The sequence below is a fragment of the Lissotriton helveticus genome, chromosome 1_1 (assembly GCF_964261635.1).
Source record: "Lissotriton helveticus chromosome 1_1, aLisHel1.1, whole genome shotgun sequence".
Lineage (NCBI taxonomy): Eukaryota > Metazoa > Chordata > Amphibia > Caudata > Salamandridae > Lissotriton > Lissotriton helveticus.
The window spans coordinates 16,205,234-16,224,332 of record NC_136057.1 but is presented as its reverse complement, the minus strand read 5'-3'; the positions used below and the strand labels follow the sequence as shown (position 1 = coordinate 16,224,332).

At 49.9% G+C, this 19,099-nt stretch overlaps 1 protein-coding gene across 1 annotated transcript; it reads right to left on the bottom strand.

The window, feature by feature from the left end:
• Positions 1-8,098: 8,098 nt before the first annotated feature.
• On the bottom strand, positions 8,099-18,738 carry LOC144766958 (glutathione S-transferase P 1-like). The gene is made up of 5 exons (XM_078650644.1): positions 18,469-18,738; positions 16,413-16,500; positions 8,941-9,044; positions 8,485-8,592; positions 8,099-8,405 (listed from the first exon to the last, which is right to left on the bottom strand). Exons 1-5 carry the CDS (start codon positions 18,553-18,555, stop codon positions 8,217-8,219), a joined length of 576 nt encoding a protein of 191 aa, XP_078506770.1. The 5' UTR covers positions 18,556-18,738; the 3' UTR covers positions 8,099-8,216.
• Positions 18,739-19,099: the final 361 nt, after the last annotated feature.

Here is a 19,099-nt window from a genome sequence, read left to right as displayed (position 1 = left end):
AGCCTGGGTAAGGTGGTGTAATCACCCCTTACTTAGATTATAGTATATCTACCTTTACATAGACACCTATAAGCCATGCCTATGGTAAGCCTCAACAATCCTGGAGGCAGAGTGCTTGGTTTTATGTGAGAGGGTGCCCTAGCATGAGCTGAGCCCCTCTGCAGCTTTCAGAACCATCTCCTTATAGCAGTTCTATGATATAGCCATATCATATACTCTTAAGTGCATTATAATTAGGCTTTCCTGTTTTCAGTTTCTATTTTTGGTAAATTTTGGTGGGGGGTTTTCAGTGTTTAATATCTTTAACAGTTACCAGTGGTTACACATTTTTACGCCACTAAAAACAGAAAAAGTGTTTTTCCGGTGTTTATGGAACGGTTTGCTTTTATTATTGCTTGCTTTCTGCACTGAAAGAACATGGTATATAGACAGTGTACTTCGTGTAGGAGGTCCAAATAGAGGTTTGCAAATGAATCTTATTGTAGTGCACCACACAATACTTCAGTGAGTCTTTGGGTCATGTGCACTCGCTCATTCCTTCCCATGTAAACTTCTGTGAAAAGGCCCTCTCAGCATTCTTAGCACATTGGGCTGAGACCCATCAGCTAAGGGACACAGTTGGGATGACTCTCTGATGCCACATAAAGCACGAAATGATAAATATTTGCGTTTTAGTTCCTGTGCATTAGAAACCAGTGCACCAGAATGGACTAAAGTCAATAGCATCCCTCATTAACTCATAAGATTGTAAAGCTGCTTTCAGCATACCATCTAACAAGTGGCAAGGATCTACTACAGGGAATCACTTCAGCTCGGGTATCAATTTTGACCGGTCATCACACAACTTTTTTATATACGTAGCTGAATCACTGCAAATACTGAGGTAACGGGTTTTTAGGAACCCGCTGGTGTCAGGGGATAACACCCAAAGACCTCCGAGTTCCCTTGTTCCGGACCACAGAAACAACGAGTCTTCTATCGCAGTCAAAGATCAAGTTTTATTGGTAGCTACCAAGTAACACGTGTCCCAGAAGTACACCACACGGAGAGTAGGTTTTGGGAGACTGTTCGTTTTTACAGAACCAGCCTTCTCCTTATGTACAAGATATATGGCTTCAAGCAAGAATTCTTGAGTTTATGGTATGGCAATATACATATTTCTACAATAATACAAAGAGCGAAGTCATGCAAGCAAGCCCATATTTTAGATGTCCAGTTCATTGATAGATTACCCAGTTAGGCCTGGAACTCCCATCAGATATCGATGAAACCTCAATAAAGAAAGGTGTAACCCAGTCATAAACCTGGCCATAAACAAGGAACGTGGACAGGTGCATGTTTGCAGAAAGCGCGGTCTGTATGTAGTGAATGGTTCGTGGAATGTTATGCGTAGATGCTATCGCATTCGGCCACTGGGCGAGGAGCTGCCTAAACAGGTTTGGCCGAAGACAGTGGAGTCAGTTGGGACAGGTCAGGGGAAAGTCACGAAAGGTGGACATGTCTATTTGGATCAAGCTCGACCTTTAATTGACTTATCATGAGGGCAAGATGGATGCCGTTCACAAAATGGAGTTTAAGGGATGGGACGGAAACTGTGATTTAGGGGTGTTGGCAACCCTCGATTGTAACGCAAATACATAGGAATGATGTCCTAATCATTATCGGTTCGTAGACACCAAAATCGTATCGATACGTTGAGGTTTTGTGACACGGGTATTGGACCTCGATATCGGGAAAACAACGGGGTCCGGATTTTTGAGAACCACAATACAAACAATATCACTCCAATCTTTGTTGAACTTGGAAAGAACCTTTTTTGCGGAGCATTACAAGTGACACTGCATTCATGTTTTCCAAACGTCTGGTGTCATGTTCTCACCACTTTCCCAGATGCTTGGTGATATAGATACTTGTCACTATACCTTGCATTGAATGTTTAAAGCCTGAGGTGTTGGCAATTCACCTACTATCAATACTGACCCACTAGATGCTATGGTCTGATGTATTAAGGGTTTTTACCCATTCTCTGTGGGTAAACGTGATGACACATTAAGAAAGATTTTAATGAAACCAGCCATTTTACCTATCGGTGAAAGAATCAAATGCAGCCAAAATATCAAATATGAGTTTGATATTTCCTGATTCTATAGTTTATAAAATATTTAAACTAGATCTAATATATGAAACAAAACCCTGCATCTTTAGACCAAAGGTCACAAAACTGAAAAAGTAGAAACAATATTTTAGTGGCATCCCTAAAAAACAAAACTCAAGCAGACTACTGTTAGCCAGTCTTTATTACTGCTACTTGTATCACAAAGTTACATTGTATTGACCCCTTCATGAAGAAAACAATGACTTACACTCTCTTTTTCCGTTCTTTGAATGACATTTATTTTGTGGTTGTCCAGGTGTTTTTTCAGTGTTTATATGTTTTCTCCAGTGAGGGCTATTTTTCTTTCAGTGAGGTTTTATCAGTTATTATAGGTTAAAACCTAAAACCCCACAGCCCAATTATAATCCTCACGGTTAATGCTAACTTTGGTTTGGCTTTATCAAAACATGTCGTATAAGGTGTACTATCCCCCCTGCCAATTCTGGCAGCGGTGGTAGCATTCCACCCTTCTAGAGGGAAGAGACATGCAAGTTACTGCTTTACCCGGTTAAAGTTAAACAGAGCCTCAGCATCACAAAATGGATGCTGCTGCCACAGACACGAGTCTGACTTCCTGTTGCTGGAAGAAACTCCGGCAGGGGAGGCCTGGACAATAGGTTTCCTGCACCTCCCCAGACAGGGGTTTTACTATTGGGGCAAGAGGGCTGCATTCAGTGAATGCATCTAGACACTGCCTGGGGCACACAAGGTGCACCATGCATAGCCCAGTTCAAACCAGTTGCTGGGGCACTCCAGCTCTGCACGCGAAACTTGACAAAGGGAAAGTGGTGTAATCACCCCCTTCTCAGTTCCACCCATAGGAGGGACCTAGTCAGGTAATCCAGCCACCATCCTGATTATAAGTATAGGAGCTGTGTCCCAGGGATTTTAGATTATCCTGGACAAATCTTTGAAAGACATATCTTGGACCTTCGACATTCCATTCTGACTGGAAGACAGAAGACATCTCCCTTGTGGTCAAGGAGTGACCACCCTGTGCAAACAGGCACCAACAGCAACTTCGCCGGTCTGCAGTTTCACAGCTCCCGTCGGAACACGAAGACTCGGACTCAAGAACTGGACTACCAGACTTCTGACCCCGATCCACATCCACAGCAAAGCGGAGACCCGTGGCAGACACGATAGACGTGGGACCAGACATCTTGGACATCCTGCATTTTGCTATCTGCACTCCTTTCCTGAAGCCTCAGTAAGCTGTGCATTGGGGTACGAGAAGCCACAGTACCGAGCACCAAAGACCAGGCCCCCACACTCCGCAAGTGTCCAGTGCACCCCGCCTTTGAGCTCAACACATCTTCCCATTGGCTAGTGAGCCCCCTGAAGATGCTATCTGGAATTTGCGTTGCTGACCTGGTTGGTCCAGGCTTGCTCCAGCTTCCCTGAAAAGGAGAAGCGCCATAGACCTTGCTGGTCTGCAACAGAGCTAATCTCTACATCCAGCGTGGGTTGCGGTTGCAAAGACTTGTTGGGTCCAAACCAGATACTAACACCACAGTCATCTAGATCCATTGTGGGACAACTCAAATCCAGCGCCTGGTCACCGTTAATGCCTCCTGGACCTCGTGGCTGAAGAGACAAACTCACCTTCAAGCACCCGACATCACCTGGTTCCTTCCTGGTCACTGGCTAGTGACCCAGACTCTGTCCCCTCTGCTTTCAGGTTCTTCTTCACATCTTCGATCCACCCAGACTTTCTCTGGTCGCCTGCAGCACTTCTTTGCAGCTCTCTGTTGTAAATAAATAGTCCAAAGTGTAAGCCAGGTGGTAGTTCCAAGTAGTTCCTTTATTAGCTTTAGTTACAGTTGTAGAAGAAGAAGGTAGGATGGTAATAGGATAGAAGTAAAGATGTACAGCAGCCCCACCAGGAGCAGTCTCCCTCTGCTCAGCCTCTCATCCTCCAACTGACACTCTCCACTAGTCCACACACCAACATTCCATGACATCATACATTAATCTACTGTCATGCAGGCTGAACAGAGAGAGCATTGATGTGAAGAAAGCAGAAGGGAGTTAACCACTACAACACTCTCCATAGAAAATGGAGACGAAACCTGACACGAAAAGACAGCTATGCACCCGGCTTCCCTGTGTGAGGTAACACAAGTAATTCGGTGCTCCCGTGGGTCTTAACTCTCGAAGTGCCCTAGTTTAAAAGGGTTCCATCCTAGTCCATCTGGAAGTGTCCTCAAATTGCATATTTGTAACTTCTTCGTTTCCCATAGAAAGTCAATGGTAACCTGCGTCTGTCTTTAGACACTGCACGCGTCTCCTGTGGGCCTCCTCCTTCCTATCCTTTGGTCAAGTAGCCCCAGGGATTCCACAGGTCTGCTTTCAAACTCTCATGTGGTACTTATACCACTCTTAGTATATGGTTTGTTTGGCCCTAGGGCATAACGTATACTGTGCAACTCATCGTATATTAACTGTGTGACTTGTATTGTATTTTTACCCCTGACCTTAAAGAGGGCAGAGTGGCTGTGTTTAGGATAAATACATATATATTTGATATGTACCTTGTGTGGTGTCCTTTCATTTGGTATTTAAGGGATTATAAATGGTGAAACAACTTGCTTAACTCGCCTTCTGAAGTCTTAGCCTGAAGACTGCTGGTTCATGCTACCACTAGGATAGCTTTCTATAAGGTTGACTCTACAACCACCATCAGTAAGGGTCGATTAGACTGGTGCAAGGTGCCCACTAGAACTTGTTGCCATCATATGCCAGGCTAACTTCTCAGATGCATCTCCACGCCCTGAAAGTTGGCACATTGTTGGGCGGTGTGTACCACCATGGAAGGAGGAGCATAAAGAGATGGTTTTTATTTCTTTTATTGGTTCTTTAAAGCGGTCAGGAGTGAGCTTAAGCTTCACCTCGCCCCCCCCTTCAGCAGGGGTAAGGCTTTCATGAGGGAGTAGCTCTCTTGCTGTTTATTGATTTCCATCTTCTGAAAGACAGTCATCCTTTGCAAAATCTCATGGTATGAGTAGTCGCCCGGCAGGGATCTTAGCCAGATAGAAGTCAGGGTCGTTATCCCAATGAGATTGACCTAGTCAACCCGCTGGTCTTCATAGGGGTGTGAGCCCAATGGCATATAGGGGGGGGAGAAGACGAAGAGAAGGCATGGCCAGAAGGGGAGACATGTCATGTGCCAAGACTTCTAGAGCACAAACTCAGTGGTTTCCACAAAATCCTCTATTAGGAGGAACAGGGTCCTTTGCCGCTGGAGGAGCCAAGCAAGATCTGCCCAGTCTCAGGGTGTAGGAGGATTTGCTGCTGCTGGGTGCAGGGTTCCTCTTGGACACAGAGGATTGGCTGTTCTTGTTCCTTGGAAGAAGCTGCCCTGGACGCCAGTAGTTTGGGTATCAAAGGCCATTCTGGCAGCACCGAGCCATTTTTAGGCTCGGAAAGTCTTGCTTCCTTTTCTGGCTTACAGGCTGGTTTTGTGGTCTAAACCAGAGATGTGGTCAGATGGCATGGCTTTGTCAAGGACTTTGGCGATGATGGCTGGGAGGACATCCGGTCAGAAGCTTGATGCAGACCATGGCCTTGTGGCAGACTGGAGGCCCATGACTGGCCTGAGAGCTGAAGTTAGACCCTCTGGAAGACTGCTCAGCTTGGGAGTAGTGTTGAGTAGTTGGAGGCAGCCGTGTGTACCTACTGCAGCCAACTTACATGCAGGATGCTGGGTAGACGGTGGCTCACTAATTTGGTTGTCAGCCTGCGCTTTCCTCTAGCAAGAATACCCGAGCCTCCGCGCCAGAAGTCCCAGGCTGCCTGTGGTGTCCTGGTCTGACCAGGAGCGGAGACTCATCCACTTGTGGCAGCAAAGCGACAGCATCACACATGGTAGCAGGGGGTCTTTATTAGGGCAGGCGAGGTACCCCAAACAGGAAGCCTCCTGATGTTCCAGGGACCAAGGTTATGGAGCTCTGTCCTAGCATTTTGCTCAAAACTGGCAGGAATGGAGTCCTATCCATCAGAGAAACATTCAAATTGAGGAATAACTGGAGCACTGTGGAGCGAGGCCGCGGGTGGGGCGGTAAAGGTTTTAGTTGTGGAGCCAATTGAGAGATGTGCAATGCTTGGAACTGGGGAGAATATATGACGATAGGTAGAACGAACAAGTGTAAAAGATCTGAACCGGCCTGCCAACACCATGTGGCATCAACCTAGAGCTTGAGGACACATCTGAACCCGGCAGTGGAGCGAACTAATGGAGCCGATGCCCCAGCACATACCGCAATCGGAGGAGTCACTACACCCTGTGAGTTGAATGGTTTCAATCAGGGGTTTATAAAGGGCACTACTCACCCGTGAGGGACTCAAGGTGCTAGGGGGCGGGAGGGGGCGCAGCTACGGATCAGTCGAAGAGCCAGGTCTTGAGGTCCTTCCTGAAAGTGTGCAGGGTTGGTGACAGTGATGTTCACAGGGAGCTCGTTCCAGGTCTTGGATGTGATGTAGCAGAAGACTCTCCTGCCTGTTTCTATGGATGCGGGCAACCTCTGCCAGGGTGAGGTTGGCAGAGCGGAGGTTCCTCTTGGGTGCGTGGAAGGACACTCGAGGTATTTGTGTCCGATGTTTGGAGATGCGTGGGTGATGAGTTTGAAGGAGACCCTCTTCGACAGGAGCCAGTGGATGTCTCGTAGGTGTTGGGTCATGTGTTTGTGATGCAGTGTCCCGAGGAAGAGTCTGGCTGTGGCGTGGGTGAAGGTCTTTCTACAGTCCGGGGGCGGGGATCCATTTGAAGGTCTTGGAGGTTGCGCAGGCAGTTGACGCTAGTGAAGGAGACTTCGTTGATCTGGCGGTTCATGGAGAGCAGAGACAAGGATGATGCCAAGGTTTTGTGCATGGTCTGTAGGGGTGGGTGGATTCCCGAAGGCAGAGTGCCACCAGGTGTTGTCCCAGGCAGAGTTGGAGGGTCTGAGGAGGAGTACCTCGGTCTTCACCGAGTTGGGCTTCAAGGCGCTGTCTTTCATCCATGTTGCCACGTTCTCTCTTCCTGGAAGGAGTCTGCGGTCTTCGGGATTCTTCGTGAGTGAGAGGATGAGCTGGGTGTCGTCTGTGTAGGATACAATGCTGATCCCATGCGGTCTGATGAACGAGGCGAGAGGGGCCATGTAGATGTTGAAGAGCGTGGGGCTGAGCGAGGAGCCTTGGGGTACTCCGTAGTGGATATTGGTGGGTTTGGAGAGGACGGTAGTCTGATTCTCTGGGTTCTGCCAGAGAGAAAGGATCGGATCCAGTCAAGGGTAGCTCCTTGTATCCCAGCGTCATGAAGTGTGGCTGCAAGAGTGCGATGAGAAACTGTTGAAGGCTGCTAAGATGTCGAGAAGGATAAGGGCTGCGGTAGTTCCTGGTCTTCCCAGATTAAAAACGTGCACACATCCGAGCACAACACTAGATTTGCAGGTGTGTGCCTAGCATGTGTATATAAAGCCATACATGCTACAAACATACAGCTCCTCAGCAACACTGTCGGGTGGGAGGGGGCCTTTGTGCTGGGTAAAAGGCCAGGACACTTCATGCTGGGGAAGAGAAGTATCTAAAATCTTGCAAAAAGAAGGCGAGTGGTAGTGTCCTTTCACTGTTCTTCCATCTCCCACCCCTCCAAGAAGCAAGAAACATTCACATTTCAGAGCATTTATTTACCTTCAAATGGTACAAAAAACATTTTCCCAAAGATTCACATTATTTGGTCCTTCAGAGATGGACATTTAAGAGATAATGTGCTCAGACTATCCATTAGTTGTCCTAGTTTACAAAAGTTACTAAGAGCTGAACTACTTTATTCCCAAAGACCTTCACAAACGCTCACCCCTGGAGAGCTCCATGCAAGTCCCTAGAGAACTGAAACCTGAGTGGGTTAGACAAGTGCTGGTGAAGGCGCCCTCAGCCTCGGTGCAGGCGGCTACGGGGTGCTTTGCCACCCAACACTTGGGGGTAAAGGCTACTTCTAGTTGGGTACAAAGGGCAGGTGGGCAGTAGAAGTGCATCTTTTGAGGTGGCCAGCCCCCCACCAGTGATCATCTCTGACTGGGGATCACTGTTTGCCATTCCCGTTGATGGGGCGCGCCTTGCGGGCATCAGACTCCAGGAAGGCTTTGAGGTTGGGTCGTGCAGAGAGGCGCTCAACGTATGCGTGGAGGAGGGGGAAGTCCTTCAGGCAGTCTGGAGCGAGCACCAGGTGCGCAAGCAGGATGTCCAGGAGAACATAGTCCGCGTACGAGATCTAAGGGAGAGAAGGCAGAGTTAGAGGCAAGACCCTGGAAGAGATGGAGGTCAACCACCACAAGAGACGAGCCACTTACCTTGTTCCCAACAATGAACCCTTTCCCGCCGTGATTCTTGGACAGGAGACACTCAAAGGGTTGAAGATCTTTAGGCAGGTTTTCAATGTATGGAGCCTTTCCATCCTCCTGTGGGAGGGAAAAAAAGCACTGACTTGGTCATCAAGATCCCTGGACATTACAAGACTGGGGTTGATTAGCAGTCGACATCTTCAAACCAACATTCCTTCAGATTGAGGCTCAGAGTGATGTAAAAAAAAAAAAAAAAAAAAAAAAAATCCCACAACACAACCACCCAATCTGATCAGACATACAAGAGCAGGTGGGCAAGAAGACTACCAAGGGTTGGCTTGAGGGACCTTAACGACCAGGCGCCATTTTATAAGAGCCGAGTGCCAAGTCCCAGGAGACAAGTGGACGGATGTGCCCCCTCCAAGGAGGGAGACCGCAGGCGGGAGAGGTGGTCACGACACTTACGTAGTTCTGGTAGATCATCTTGGCGTACTTCATGCGCAGGTCTTCCACGCCATCAGCGACCATGTCCATGTTGGCGGCTTCATGGTTGTCCTTTCCGTAGAGATCTGGAGGAACAGGGCGTGAGCGGGTTAGACTTTGGAAAGAAGCGGCCCCCTACATACCCAATGAGCTAGCTATACGCAGGGAAAAAGAAACACGTTAGGAAAAAGGACTACAGCAAGTTAAATTAACATGTGACAATATATTCTAGGTGTAATGCACAAACTTAACCACTTATTGTGATTATGAACTGATCAATAATACCGATATTACTATAGAAATATAGATTTGTTTATTTTACAAATCTCATTTTTTCTCTCTTTTTTGGATTTAGTTCATATCAATTCATATATAGTGACATTAACAAATCAATGTTCAAAAATAGAATTTAGATAAAATGATTCATCAGAACAGCAACACATTTCCAAAATGGACAAACAATAACTATACGGTAGATGTAGAGTTGGAGGCAATGCAGTAGATGTAAGCTACGCACGTTTCGGCATTACTGCCGAAATCAGGAGACAGTCTATTGCACTGAACGTCAGTATATAGCAACTTGCTCAACAGGAAAAGCGATAACAGGTTTCCAGATAATGGATACAAAGATTAGTGCAGAAGTTTCTTAAAGGTCTCAAATGTTACATCCTGACGGGGTTTAGATGACCAACCCCGGCTGTAAAGCGATTGTGTGGATTAAAAATTGATGATTTTATTAGAATTTTGACTTATGGGGCACCGCTATTATATATCTGGGCAGAAAGTTACGCAGATGGACGTCCGTCCGTATCAATGTGGGCAAACATTGAGACTTGAAGACTACTATTATTTACAGCGGGATGCCTTGTGGTTGGATGATATCGGTAAAATGTCGCCTGATATGGCCAATGGATATCCCATAAGCTTTAAAAAGAATTCAGGAGGATAGCGATGGTCCGTAGTTCACCTTAGGAACCGCCATAATTATGTACATACAGACTCTCACACTCCGACATGGACCTTACGTGCACAGGCTTTCCACACTCCCACCAGACATGGACCTTACATGCACGTTCACAGCCTCTTTCCACATTCAGACATGGACCGCATGTTCACAGGCCCTTTCCACACTCCCAGACATGGACCTTACATGCACGTTCACAGGCTCTTTCCACACTCCCAGACATGGACCTTACATGCACATTCACAGGCTCTTTCCACTCCCACCAGACATGAGCCCTGAGGATGGAATTCGGCCGTTCCACCCACGCCCTCCCGCTCGATTCAAACAGGGCATTTTCCTGCCGTTTTGCTAGTGCGACTGAAGGATTCCGTTACAATTGGATGAAGGCGGTATGAAGCGAAGTGCTATTGGCTGCCCCTTGAAGACACCATAACCATTCTCGTAGCTCTGTAACAGAATCCTTACAGGCCAATAGGTCTCGCTTTTGGGACCTTATAAGTATTTAGTTATGCAGCACAATATCCTTGGTGCAACAACATTAACTGTTGCATGGTTACACACCTATAAGGTCACAAAGGCGAGACCTATTTGCTATGCCAATGCTTGTTCTCCTGTGCGCGCACTCCCTTCCCCTGCGGTCTCTGCACGTCCCGTCCTCTGCTGTGGCACCCCTGCACCACGCGTTACCTCTATCATCCCTCCCTCTTCTCACTCCTGCATTCCTTTCCCTTCACCCCCCTCTGTGCTCATTATCCTTTGTCCCTCCTCCCTTTCTCCTCCGCCACAGCCCTCTGGCCTCTGTTGCTCTCTCCCTCTCTGCTCCCTGCACCCCCCCCCCCTTCCTGCTACCTTGGTTCTTCTCTGCTCCTGGACAGCAGCCTCTGGGCTTTGACCTCAGTCTGGGGTCCTGGGAGAGGTTTGGCCACAGTCTGGGGTCCTGGGAGAGGTTCGGCTGTGAGGTTCCACAAGTCTTGAATATTTTATTATTTCTAGAAATGGTGAAGACTAAGAGAAAGGCAGGAGGGAGCGCGTGCTCTACCGACAGGTGCCTGTTTCAGGCTTCTGCTCCAGAGACCAGGTTTCCAGACATCACAACATTAAGGGGCACTTGGCCAACTATGTAAAACAAGCATTGGCATAGCCAAAAGGTCTCGCTTTTGGGACCATGAGTATTTAGTTATGCAGCACAATATCCTTGGTGCAACATTAACTGTTGCATGGCTCAACACGTATAAGGTCCCAATGGCGTGAGACCTATTGGCTATGCCAATGCTTGTTCTATGAAGGCACAGGGAGAGAACAGATTGGCACTGTTGGACTTGGCCCTTTTGGCAGGTTCACCCCTAAACTTTTTGCCTTTAAATGGCGACCTGGTGATGGTGATTTTTGGGTTCTGCGCACTTTCACTGTGTCCCAGTGGAAAGTGTGTGCACACTTGAGTGCATGTGGTGAGACAGGCCTGCCCTCCCATAGGAATGAATGGGGAATGTCTGTCCCTGGTAGTTCCTGATGCGTGAGGTGTACAGGCTCGAGTTTGGTATGTGTGAACTCGTGTGATTGAATGCTGCGAGATGATGTATGCGGCGTGTATGTGTCTAGTGTGGAAGTGCCACTTCTAGACATTGATATACGTGTGCTGGAGCGTGATTGGCTGGAGCTGGCTGGGATGCCAGGCTCCAGGATGTCTGGATGGGTCTGCCCGGTGGTGAGTGTGGGATTAGCATGAGTGATGTGTGGGAGGAGTGTACCCGTGTCCTGGATGGGCTGGGCTTACCCCACACAATGCTGGCTCCGCCCCCTGTGGTGCGTCTAATGACCCTAGCCCTGCCAGTGAATGAAAAGGGTGATTGGGCCATCAAGGGTGCTCCAAAACCAGCTGCGACTGGTTTCTCCCCCACCCTGCACCTACAGACAAAGGAGTGTGGTGTATAAAAATGGGACACAGGTTGTTCTCTTCCAGGATCTTGCCTGAGGGGGCTGCTGTTGTTGCTGGGCCAGAGGACCGCCACTTGGACTGCCTCCCTGCCTGGAGGCTGTGAGCTGGCTCTGGGCCCAGCCTTGCCCCCTGCCTACCTGAAAGACTACATTTCTGGACTTCTTGGTTCTCTGTAGCCCTGGGCAGCGCTCTCCCTTGTCCCCAGCACTGGGAGCACTTTATTTGTGCCTTTTAACGCTGTGAGCGCTTTTCCCTGCCTACCTAGTGCTTGGGAGCGCTTTGCCTGCCCTAGCGAGTGCCCACCTCGCTTATTCGTAATTAATTTGCCCCCTGGCAGGTGCCCACCCTGCCAGGGACCTTGCCGCTAATTTTGTGCTTTTACGCGAGGGAGCCCAACCCTCGGTAACTTCATCCCCCGCCTGCCTGCCTGAGACGGGCCGCCGCGCTGCCCGCGACGACCCAGAAGTGGTTGGGCGGCCAGGCAATCCCTGTGAGGCCTGACTGAAGTCCCGCCTTTGAAGCCGGGGCACGAGGAGCAGGGCTGCGGGGCTCCCGTGAGGAAGGGAGAGCCACGCTGCAGAGAGGCCGCCGCTGCAAGGAGACCTGGTGAGTGGGGCCCGGTGTAGAGGATCGGGGAGGAGGGAGCCGGGACACATTGTCGGTGTCCGCCCCCCCTCCCCCCGTAGCACGACCTCGTGCCAGTTGTAGTGGTGAAGCCACGAGGGCTTCAGGGGCATTTCTTCAGAGCCCACGAGGCTCCAGCGTTGGCCCTCCCCATTGTCTGCACAAGTTGCCCAGCACTCTGTGGGCAACTGCCACGTTTAGGCCCCCTGACTTTGGACACAGGGCGTTCTAGCCCTAGAGAGGCCAGTTGGCCTAGGGACTGCCACAGGTTGTGGCTAATGTGATTTTTGCGCAATTGCTTGCACCTCTGAATGTTTAGGCATCATGTGCCTTGTTCTTACACCTCTGAATGTATTGTTGATGCGTCATGTGTTTTCCTTCCTTACACCGCTGAATGTATGTTATGCACCACCCTCCTCCAAGTGAGAGAAGAACTCCGCACCCTCAAAGAGTTACTCCTCACACCCCAGACACCCCCCTCCTCTTCTCAACCTAACAACATTTCCCCCTCACATCCTACTCGCCCCCTACATTGGACCTCTATCCCCTCTCGCAATACATCCAATCGCCCTCAACTCCGCACCCTCAAAGAGCTACCCCTCACACACCCCAGACACCCCCCTCCATTTCTCAACATAACATACCCCCCTCACACCCTACTCACCCCGCTCATTGGATCTCTATCCCTGCTCGCAATACCTCCAACCGCCCTCGACGCACTACCAAGACTCTTTCGGACCTCGACATACACACCCTACTCCGCACATATGCCCCGACTCGCCAAAACTACAGCTCGCCATCCACCTCCATCTTAGCCACCACACACCTGTCCATTCCTACTATTCTCGCCAACCCTCTCAGACACCCCACGCATAACAGAAGCTCTGTCCCCAAGAACCTCACAAAAGTCCCTCACTCGAGATTCCTCCTCCTCCCTCTGCTCCCCCAGACTCAAATGCACACTTCTCAACTGAAGATCGGCCCAAAGACACTCCTCGGAGATCGCTGATATCATTTCCTCGAACGTTGACCTAGCCATCCTAACTGAAACATGGCTAACTGAATCTTCTACTCCTATCATGGATATCCTAGTCCCCCCCCCCCCCAACTACTGCATCATTAGACTTGACAGGTCCAACAAGACAGGCGGTGGAATCGCCTGCATTTACAAGAGCAACCTTTCAATTAATAAAGTCACCGCCCCTTCTCCTACCTCATGTGAATACCTCTGCCTTGATGTCATCAGTGAAAACAAAGCTGTATGTTCACTACACATCTACCACCCACCTGGGGACAACCTCACCTTCTCCCAACAACTCATGGACACAATCTCAATCAACTCAGGACGACAAAACACAAATATACCTTGGAGATTACAATCTTCACTGGAATGACTAATGATGCAGTGGTCAATAGCCTCAAAAATTACCTCAACGCTTCTGACCTCACCCAAATTTGCAACAGCCCGACCCATGACAAAGGCTCGATCCTCGACCTCATCATCTCAAAAAACAATGAGACATGGTCATCCTTTGATACTTACTCTGAAGAAGAAATTGACAGACTACTCAGCTCCCTGAAACCATCCAATCACCTCAGTGACCCTCTTCCTGCTAACGCTGTAAAAGACTTCACCCCTTTGCTCCTCCCACTCTGGACTAAAATTATCAATAGCTCACTTCAACAAGGAACCATCCCTGACTCCCTCAAAGTTGGACAAGTCACACCTTTACTAAAGAAACCAACAGCCGACCCCACTGATCTAAACAACTACCGTCCTATTACCAACATTCCCACTCTCGCCAAACTGTCGGAAAAATGCGTTCAACTTAAATTAACAAAGCACAGAACAGTTTGATCTCCTCAACCCTCAATCAGGCTTCCGAGCAGGGCACAGTACTGAATCTGCTATGACTCACATAATTGACGCCCTCCAAATTTTAGATCAAAATAATACCTGCCTCCTCATCCTTCTTGATCTCTCTTCAGCATGCGACACTGTGAAACATGAGAACCTACTCGAACTCCTAAAGACAAGAATGGGTCTTTCTGGGACTGTTCTTCAGTGGTTCACCTCCTTTCTACACAACAGGTCTCAGGCATTCAAGAGCAACAACCTGATGTCCTCTCCTGTACCGGTATCGTTAGGGGTCCCCAAGGATCCTCCTTATCCCCAACTTTGTTCAACCTAGTTATGGAACCTCTCACCTCCTTGCTACAAGCATCCAATGTACACTTTCACATGTACGCCGATGACACTCAACTTTATCTCAAACTACAATCCCCCGAAGACATTATGCGTCTGAACTCAACGATCAGAAGCACCCAATCCTGGCTGGCCGATAACCACCTCAAACTCAATGCTATGAAAACCGAGTTCCTTCTGATCTCACCTCCCGCAAAAAACTCTACCACGCAAACCTGACTCAAACACCTAACTGCACTCAATGTCCAACCGACCATCGTGGATTCAGCAAAATCTTTAGGCGTAACACTTGACGCCAATCTCAACATGCAGCAACATATCAGCAAGGCAACTAAGGGAGCGAACTACCAAATCAATACACGGAGGAAACTTAAACCCTTCCTCCCAGCCGAGGACTTCCGAACTGCAGTACAAGCACTAGTAATCCCGCGCATAGACTACGGCAGCATCGCCCTCTGCGGTCTCCCCCTAACTACAACTGCACCCCTAAGAGCTTCGCTAAACGCGGCAGCGAGACTCATCACTGGATCTAAAAAACACTCGCATATCTCCCCTGACTTTAAATCCTTGAAATGGCTGCCTTTTGAAGCCAGAATACACCTGAAAATTGCCTGCATGACACACAGGGCTATCCACCTGAACTCACCTGGCTACCTCACTCAGAAGCTGACAATTTCCGGCGGTTCCAGAACCACCAGAAGCACAAACTATCTTCTGCTGAAACCTCGAAGATTTCGGAAGGAAAGAACTTACAAACGCTCCTTCTCCGGAATGGCGCCCAGGATCTGGAATGCACTCCCTCCTGAAACCAGGCTCATCCCCTCCACTTTTCTTTTTAAGAAAGAAGTTAAAGCTATCCTCATGGCTAAACACACTTGAACTACTACTTTTGATCTTTTAAGACTGTGCGTCGATCTGTACTACTTGTTCTGATCCCTTGCACTTGTGTTTTACTTGCATTACCCACCCTAACCCTTGCCTATGTAAAGCGCTCTGTTATCTGCAAAGATCTTGTTTGCGCTATATAAAACTTTCAAAATAAAATGCGTTATGTGCTTACACCCCTACAGGTATTGTGATACTTAGGTGGTTGTTTTTCTCCTAGTGCAGGTGGTGCTAGTGAGGTCCTGGTTACCAGTAGTTACTGGTTGTGTGCTAAAAGTGATTTTACATTCTATGTTTTACATTCTAAGTGCTATTTTTAAAAGTGTTACTTCCAAAAGTGCTGATTCCTGACAGTGGTCCAGGTGGCCCTGTCTTGTACATATCCCCTGTCAATTCTGCCCGTGCCTCTGGCACATTGTAAAGTGTGTGTTTTATCTAATGTGTTTTGGTGTAATACAAAGGCTATTTTTATATAACCTTGTGTGGAGTTTCCTTTGTGGTGGGCCTTGGGTGTTGTTGCCTGGCTGCGTGCGCATATACTTAACTCACATCGCCTCCAAGTTTAGCCTTGCTGCTGGCACTACGTTACCTAGAGGGTGAGCAGGGGTTATCTTGGCGTGTAACTCCCTTGCCCTGACTTGGGAGTGGTGGTCTCTGACTGACTTTGGCGAAAGCCCTGGCCAGCCAGGGATCCCATTTCTAACAGGCACAATCACAGGCTCCGGAACATACAGCAGTGATCCTTAGCAAGGAGCAGCCTTTTGAAGACGCTTCCTGTGGTAACGCCCCCCCCCCCTCCCCCCCCAGGTCAGGTGTCCCCTCCCCCAGCCCCCACTCACCGTGGTTCCGGGCCAGGTAGCGCAGGATGGCGTTGGATTGGTACAGCTCAAAGTCTCCATCTTTAAAGCCCGGCAGCTGCCCAAACACCTGTGGGGGCAAGGACAGGGGGGTAAAATTGAACAAACGCTCTGTCCACGAATGATTATGTGCCCTCCATTTCCACCCGAAACCAACAACATTACCTGACCTGCTCATTCCACCCCCCTCCCAAGGACTGCTCCCCCTCCACTAGAAACACTGTCCCTCCATACCCGCTCCCCCTGCCCCCCCACACACCCCACTTGAATGTTAGCTCACCACCCTCCCTCCACTAGGAACACTGACCCCCTCCCCTGGTCCTCTCCTTCACTGTCTCCTGCTCTGAGACTTCCAGGGACACCGTCTCACCAGATTCTGCCCGGGCCCCTGAAGTGTGGGGCTCCCTGCCACTTACCTCCTACCTCCGAGGACCGCACTGGTCACCTTGACTGGCTCCCTCCTGGAGCTGGTCACCCAAAGGGACTGCGGTCAACTAGCCTCATTTCTGGGGGAAGCTTCTAAATACAAAATGTGTCGAACTTGCCAATGGTTGTTCATGGTTGAGAGAAATATGCAATTATACATTGTAATCTACATCTTCTGAACCCTCTGGTGGATTTTTTTAATCTGGTTTCCAAAAATAGTCTGTTTCTTATAACATAAGGTGCATTTGCAAAGCCCACATTCATCCAAGGGTATCTGGGGCTGAGTAAGAGGTTATCCAGCTCAATGGTATTCATTTTATCAACCTCAGAAGGATAAAAGGCTGGGTGGCCCTGCTGGATTTGAACCTGTGACCATGGGGTGACAGGCCCCTACAGGGGACATTAGTCCACTAAGCCCTGAACAGGCACACACAGGTGCTGGTTTCTTTGAGGTCTTGTGGATTTCTTCCACTTGTTCCTCTGAGCCTCGGGTCAGACCCATGACCTCCAGCCTGAGGGTTTGACCAATGAAAACTAAAGGTCTTAAAGGGGTTTGTAAGTATCATATTTGAGCCCACACCATATAATACACCCCATGGTCTCACGGAATGCTGAGCAAATGAATCATTCGCCCCCAGTCACAGATTTGTGTTTAATCCACCATTTTTCGCTCACCACCCCAGTTTGAACCCAGTCATATGCAAATCAGTCTTGACCCTGTGCCTCATGGGACAGTCCAGCCTTGACGGCCAGGCCGGGTCTTGCCTGGACCGGAAGCAAGCATCCGAGGGCCGCTTCCGCCAGAGTCTCCCAGGGGAGGGGGTGAATGTGCCAAGGGGGCTCTTGGGATCCAAATGTTCACATCTTAGGCCACCAAGTCCTGTAACCCTCTAGCGCCTCGCAGTGCCCCACAGCACCCTGGTAGCTTGGGAAGCCACGCCCAGAAGGACGATGCAGCCAAGCAGAGGCCCAGGGCCCCCACCCGAGCTGGGGTTCTCTTGCTACCCCCAGGGGCGGCCTTAGGCATGTGCAAGCTGTGCACCTGCACAGGACTGCCAAACCCCAGGGGGCGCCACGCCAATATATATCCTTAATATAATAATCCTCTGAGGATGGATACAGATGTGTGGCGGCCCCTGGCTGGGTCTTGTGGCCCCTGGCTCTGTTCCACCTTCCTGAGAACCGGGGGGCTCCGTCCTGCCTGGACCCCCTCTTCCGGGGCCCCCTACCTATGCTCCCTGCCCAGGGCTGCTATGAGCCTAGAGCTGCCCCTGCTACCCCACCTGGGGGCTAGAACCGGGAGTGGCAGCGCCAGCTGTGGTCCTCGCCTGGCACAAGGCCCGTGAGGGGGCCCAGTCTGTGCTCAGGGCAGTGAATTCAAACTGGCCCCCAAGGGGATCAGGATGCTCCAGGGTACCCTCATCCCCCCCATCCCCCCCTCACACCGCGATCCAATGTCCGACGTAAGTCCCACAACCCACGGTGTGGAGGCACCGGCTCAGCGCCTCGAAGCGCGTCCCAGAGCCTCGGATCCCCCTCCAGGCGCCTTCCAGGTACCCTCGCCTCCGAGGCACCCCGGCCACCCCCTAACCCTGTGTTCAGTCAGACTTACGCATTTCTTTTTGAGGTCTCCTTGGGTCCAGAGGTCAAAGGTCACCACCTCCTCCTTCCAGTCCTGCCCCTGGTCAGCCAGTAGCATGCGGGCCGCCTCCACGCGACCTGGAGAGGGAAAGAGGTGGCATTAGAGGGGCAATAATGCATGGGGGAATAACCCAAGAGGCAGCAAGCAAGGGCAAGAACTGGCATGAGGGGGGCAAGATCCCCAGGGGGCAGCTAGCAAGAGGTGGCATGAGGGAAAAAAATACTAGGGGCAGCTAGCAAGAGGTGGCATGAGGGGCAATAAACCATGAGGCAGCTAGCAAGAGGTGGCATTAGAGGGGCAAGAACCCAGAGGGTAGCAAACGAGGGCTTGAACTGGCATGAGCAGGGCAAGAACCCGGGGGCAGCTAATATTGAATTCTACGCGTTTCTGTTCCCTTACCTCGTTCTATGGACCCTCTGAAGCTGAACTGGTCCCTCCGGACTTCTGACCCCCCCCTCTGCCCCTTGACCACGATTGTCCCCCCCCCTCCAGTCTGGCTGATGCCCAATGTGTCCCCCCCACCTCCATCCAGTCTGACTGACCCCCCCCTCGGACCTTTGACCCAGATTGTCCCCCCGCCCCCCTTTGTTTGACCCTGTGG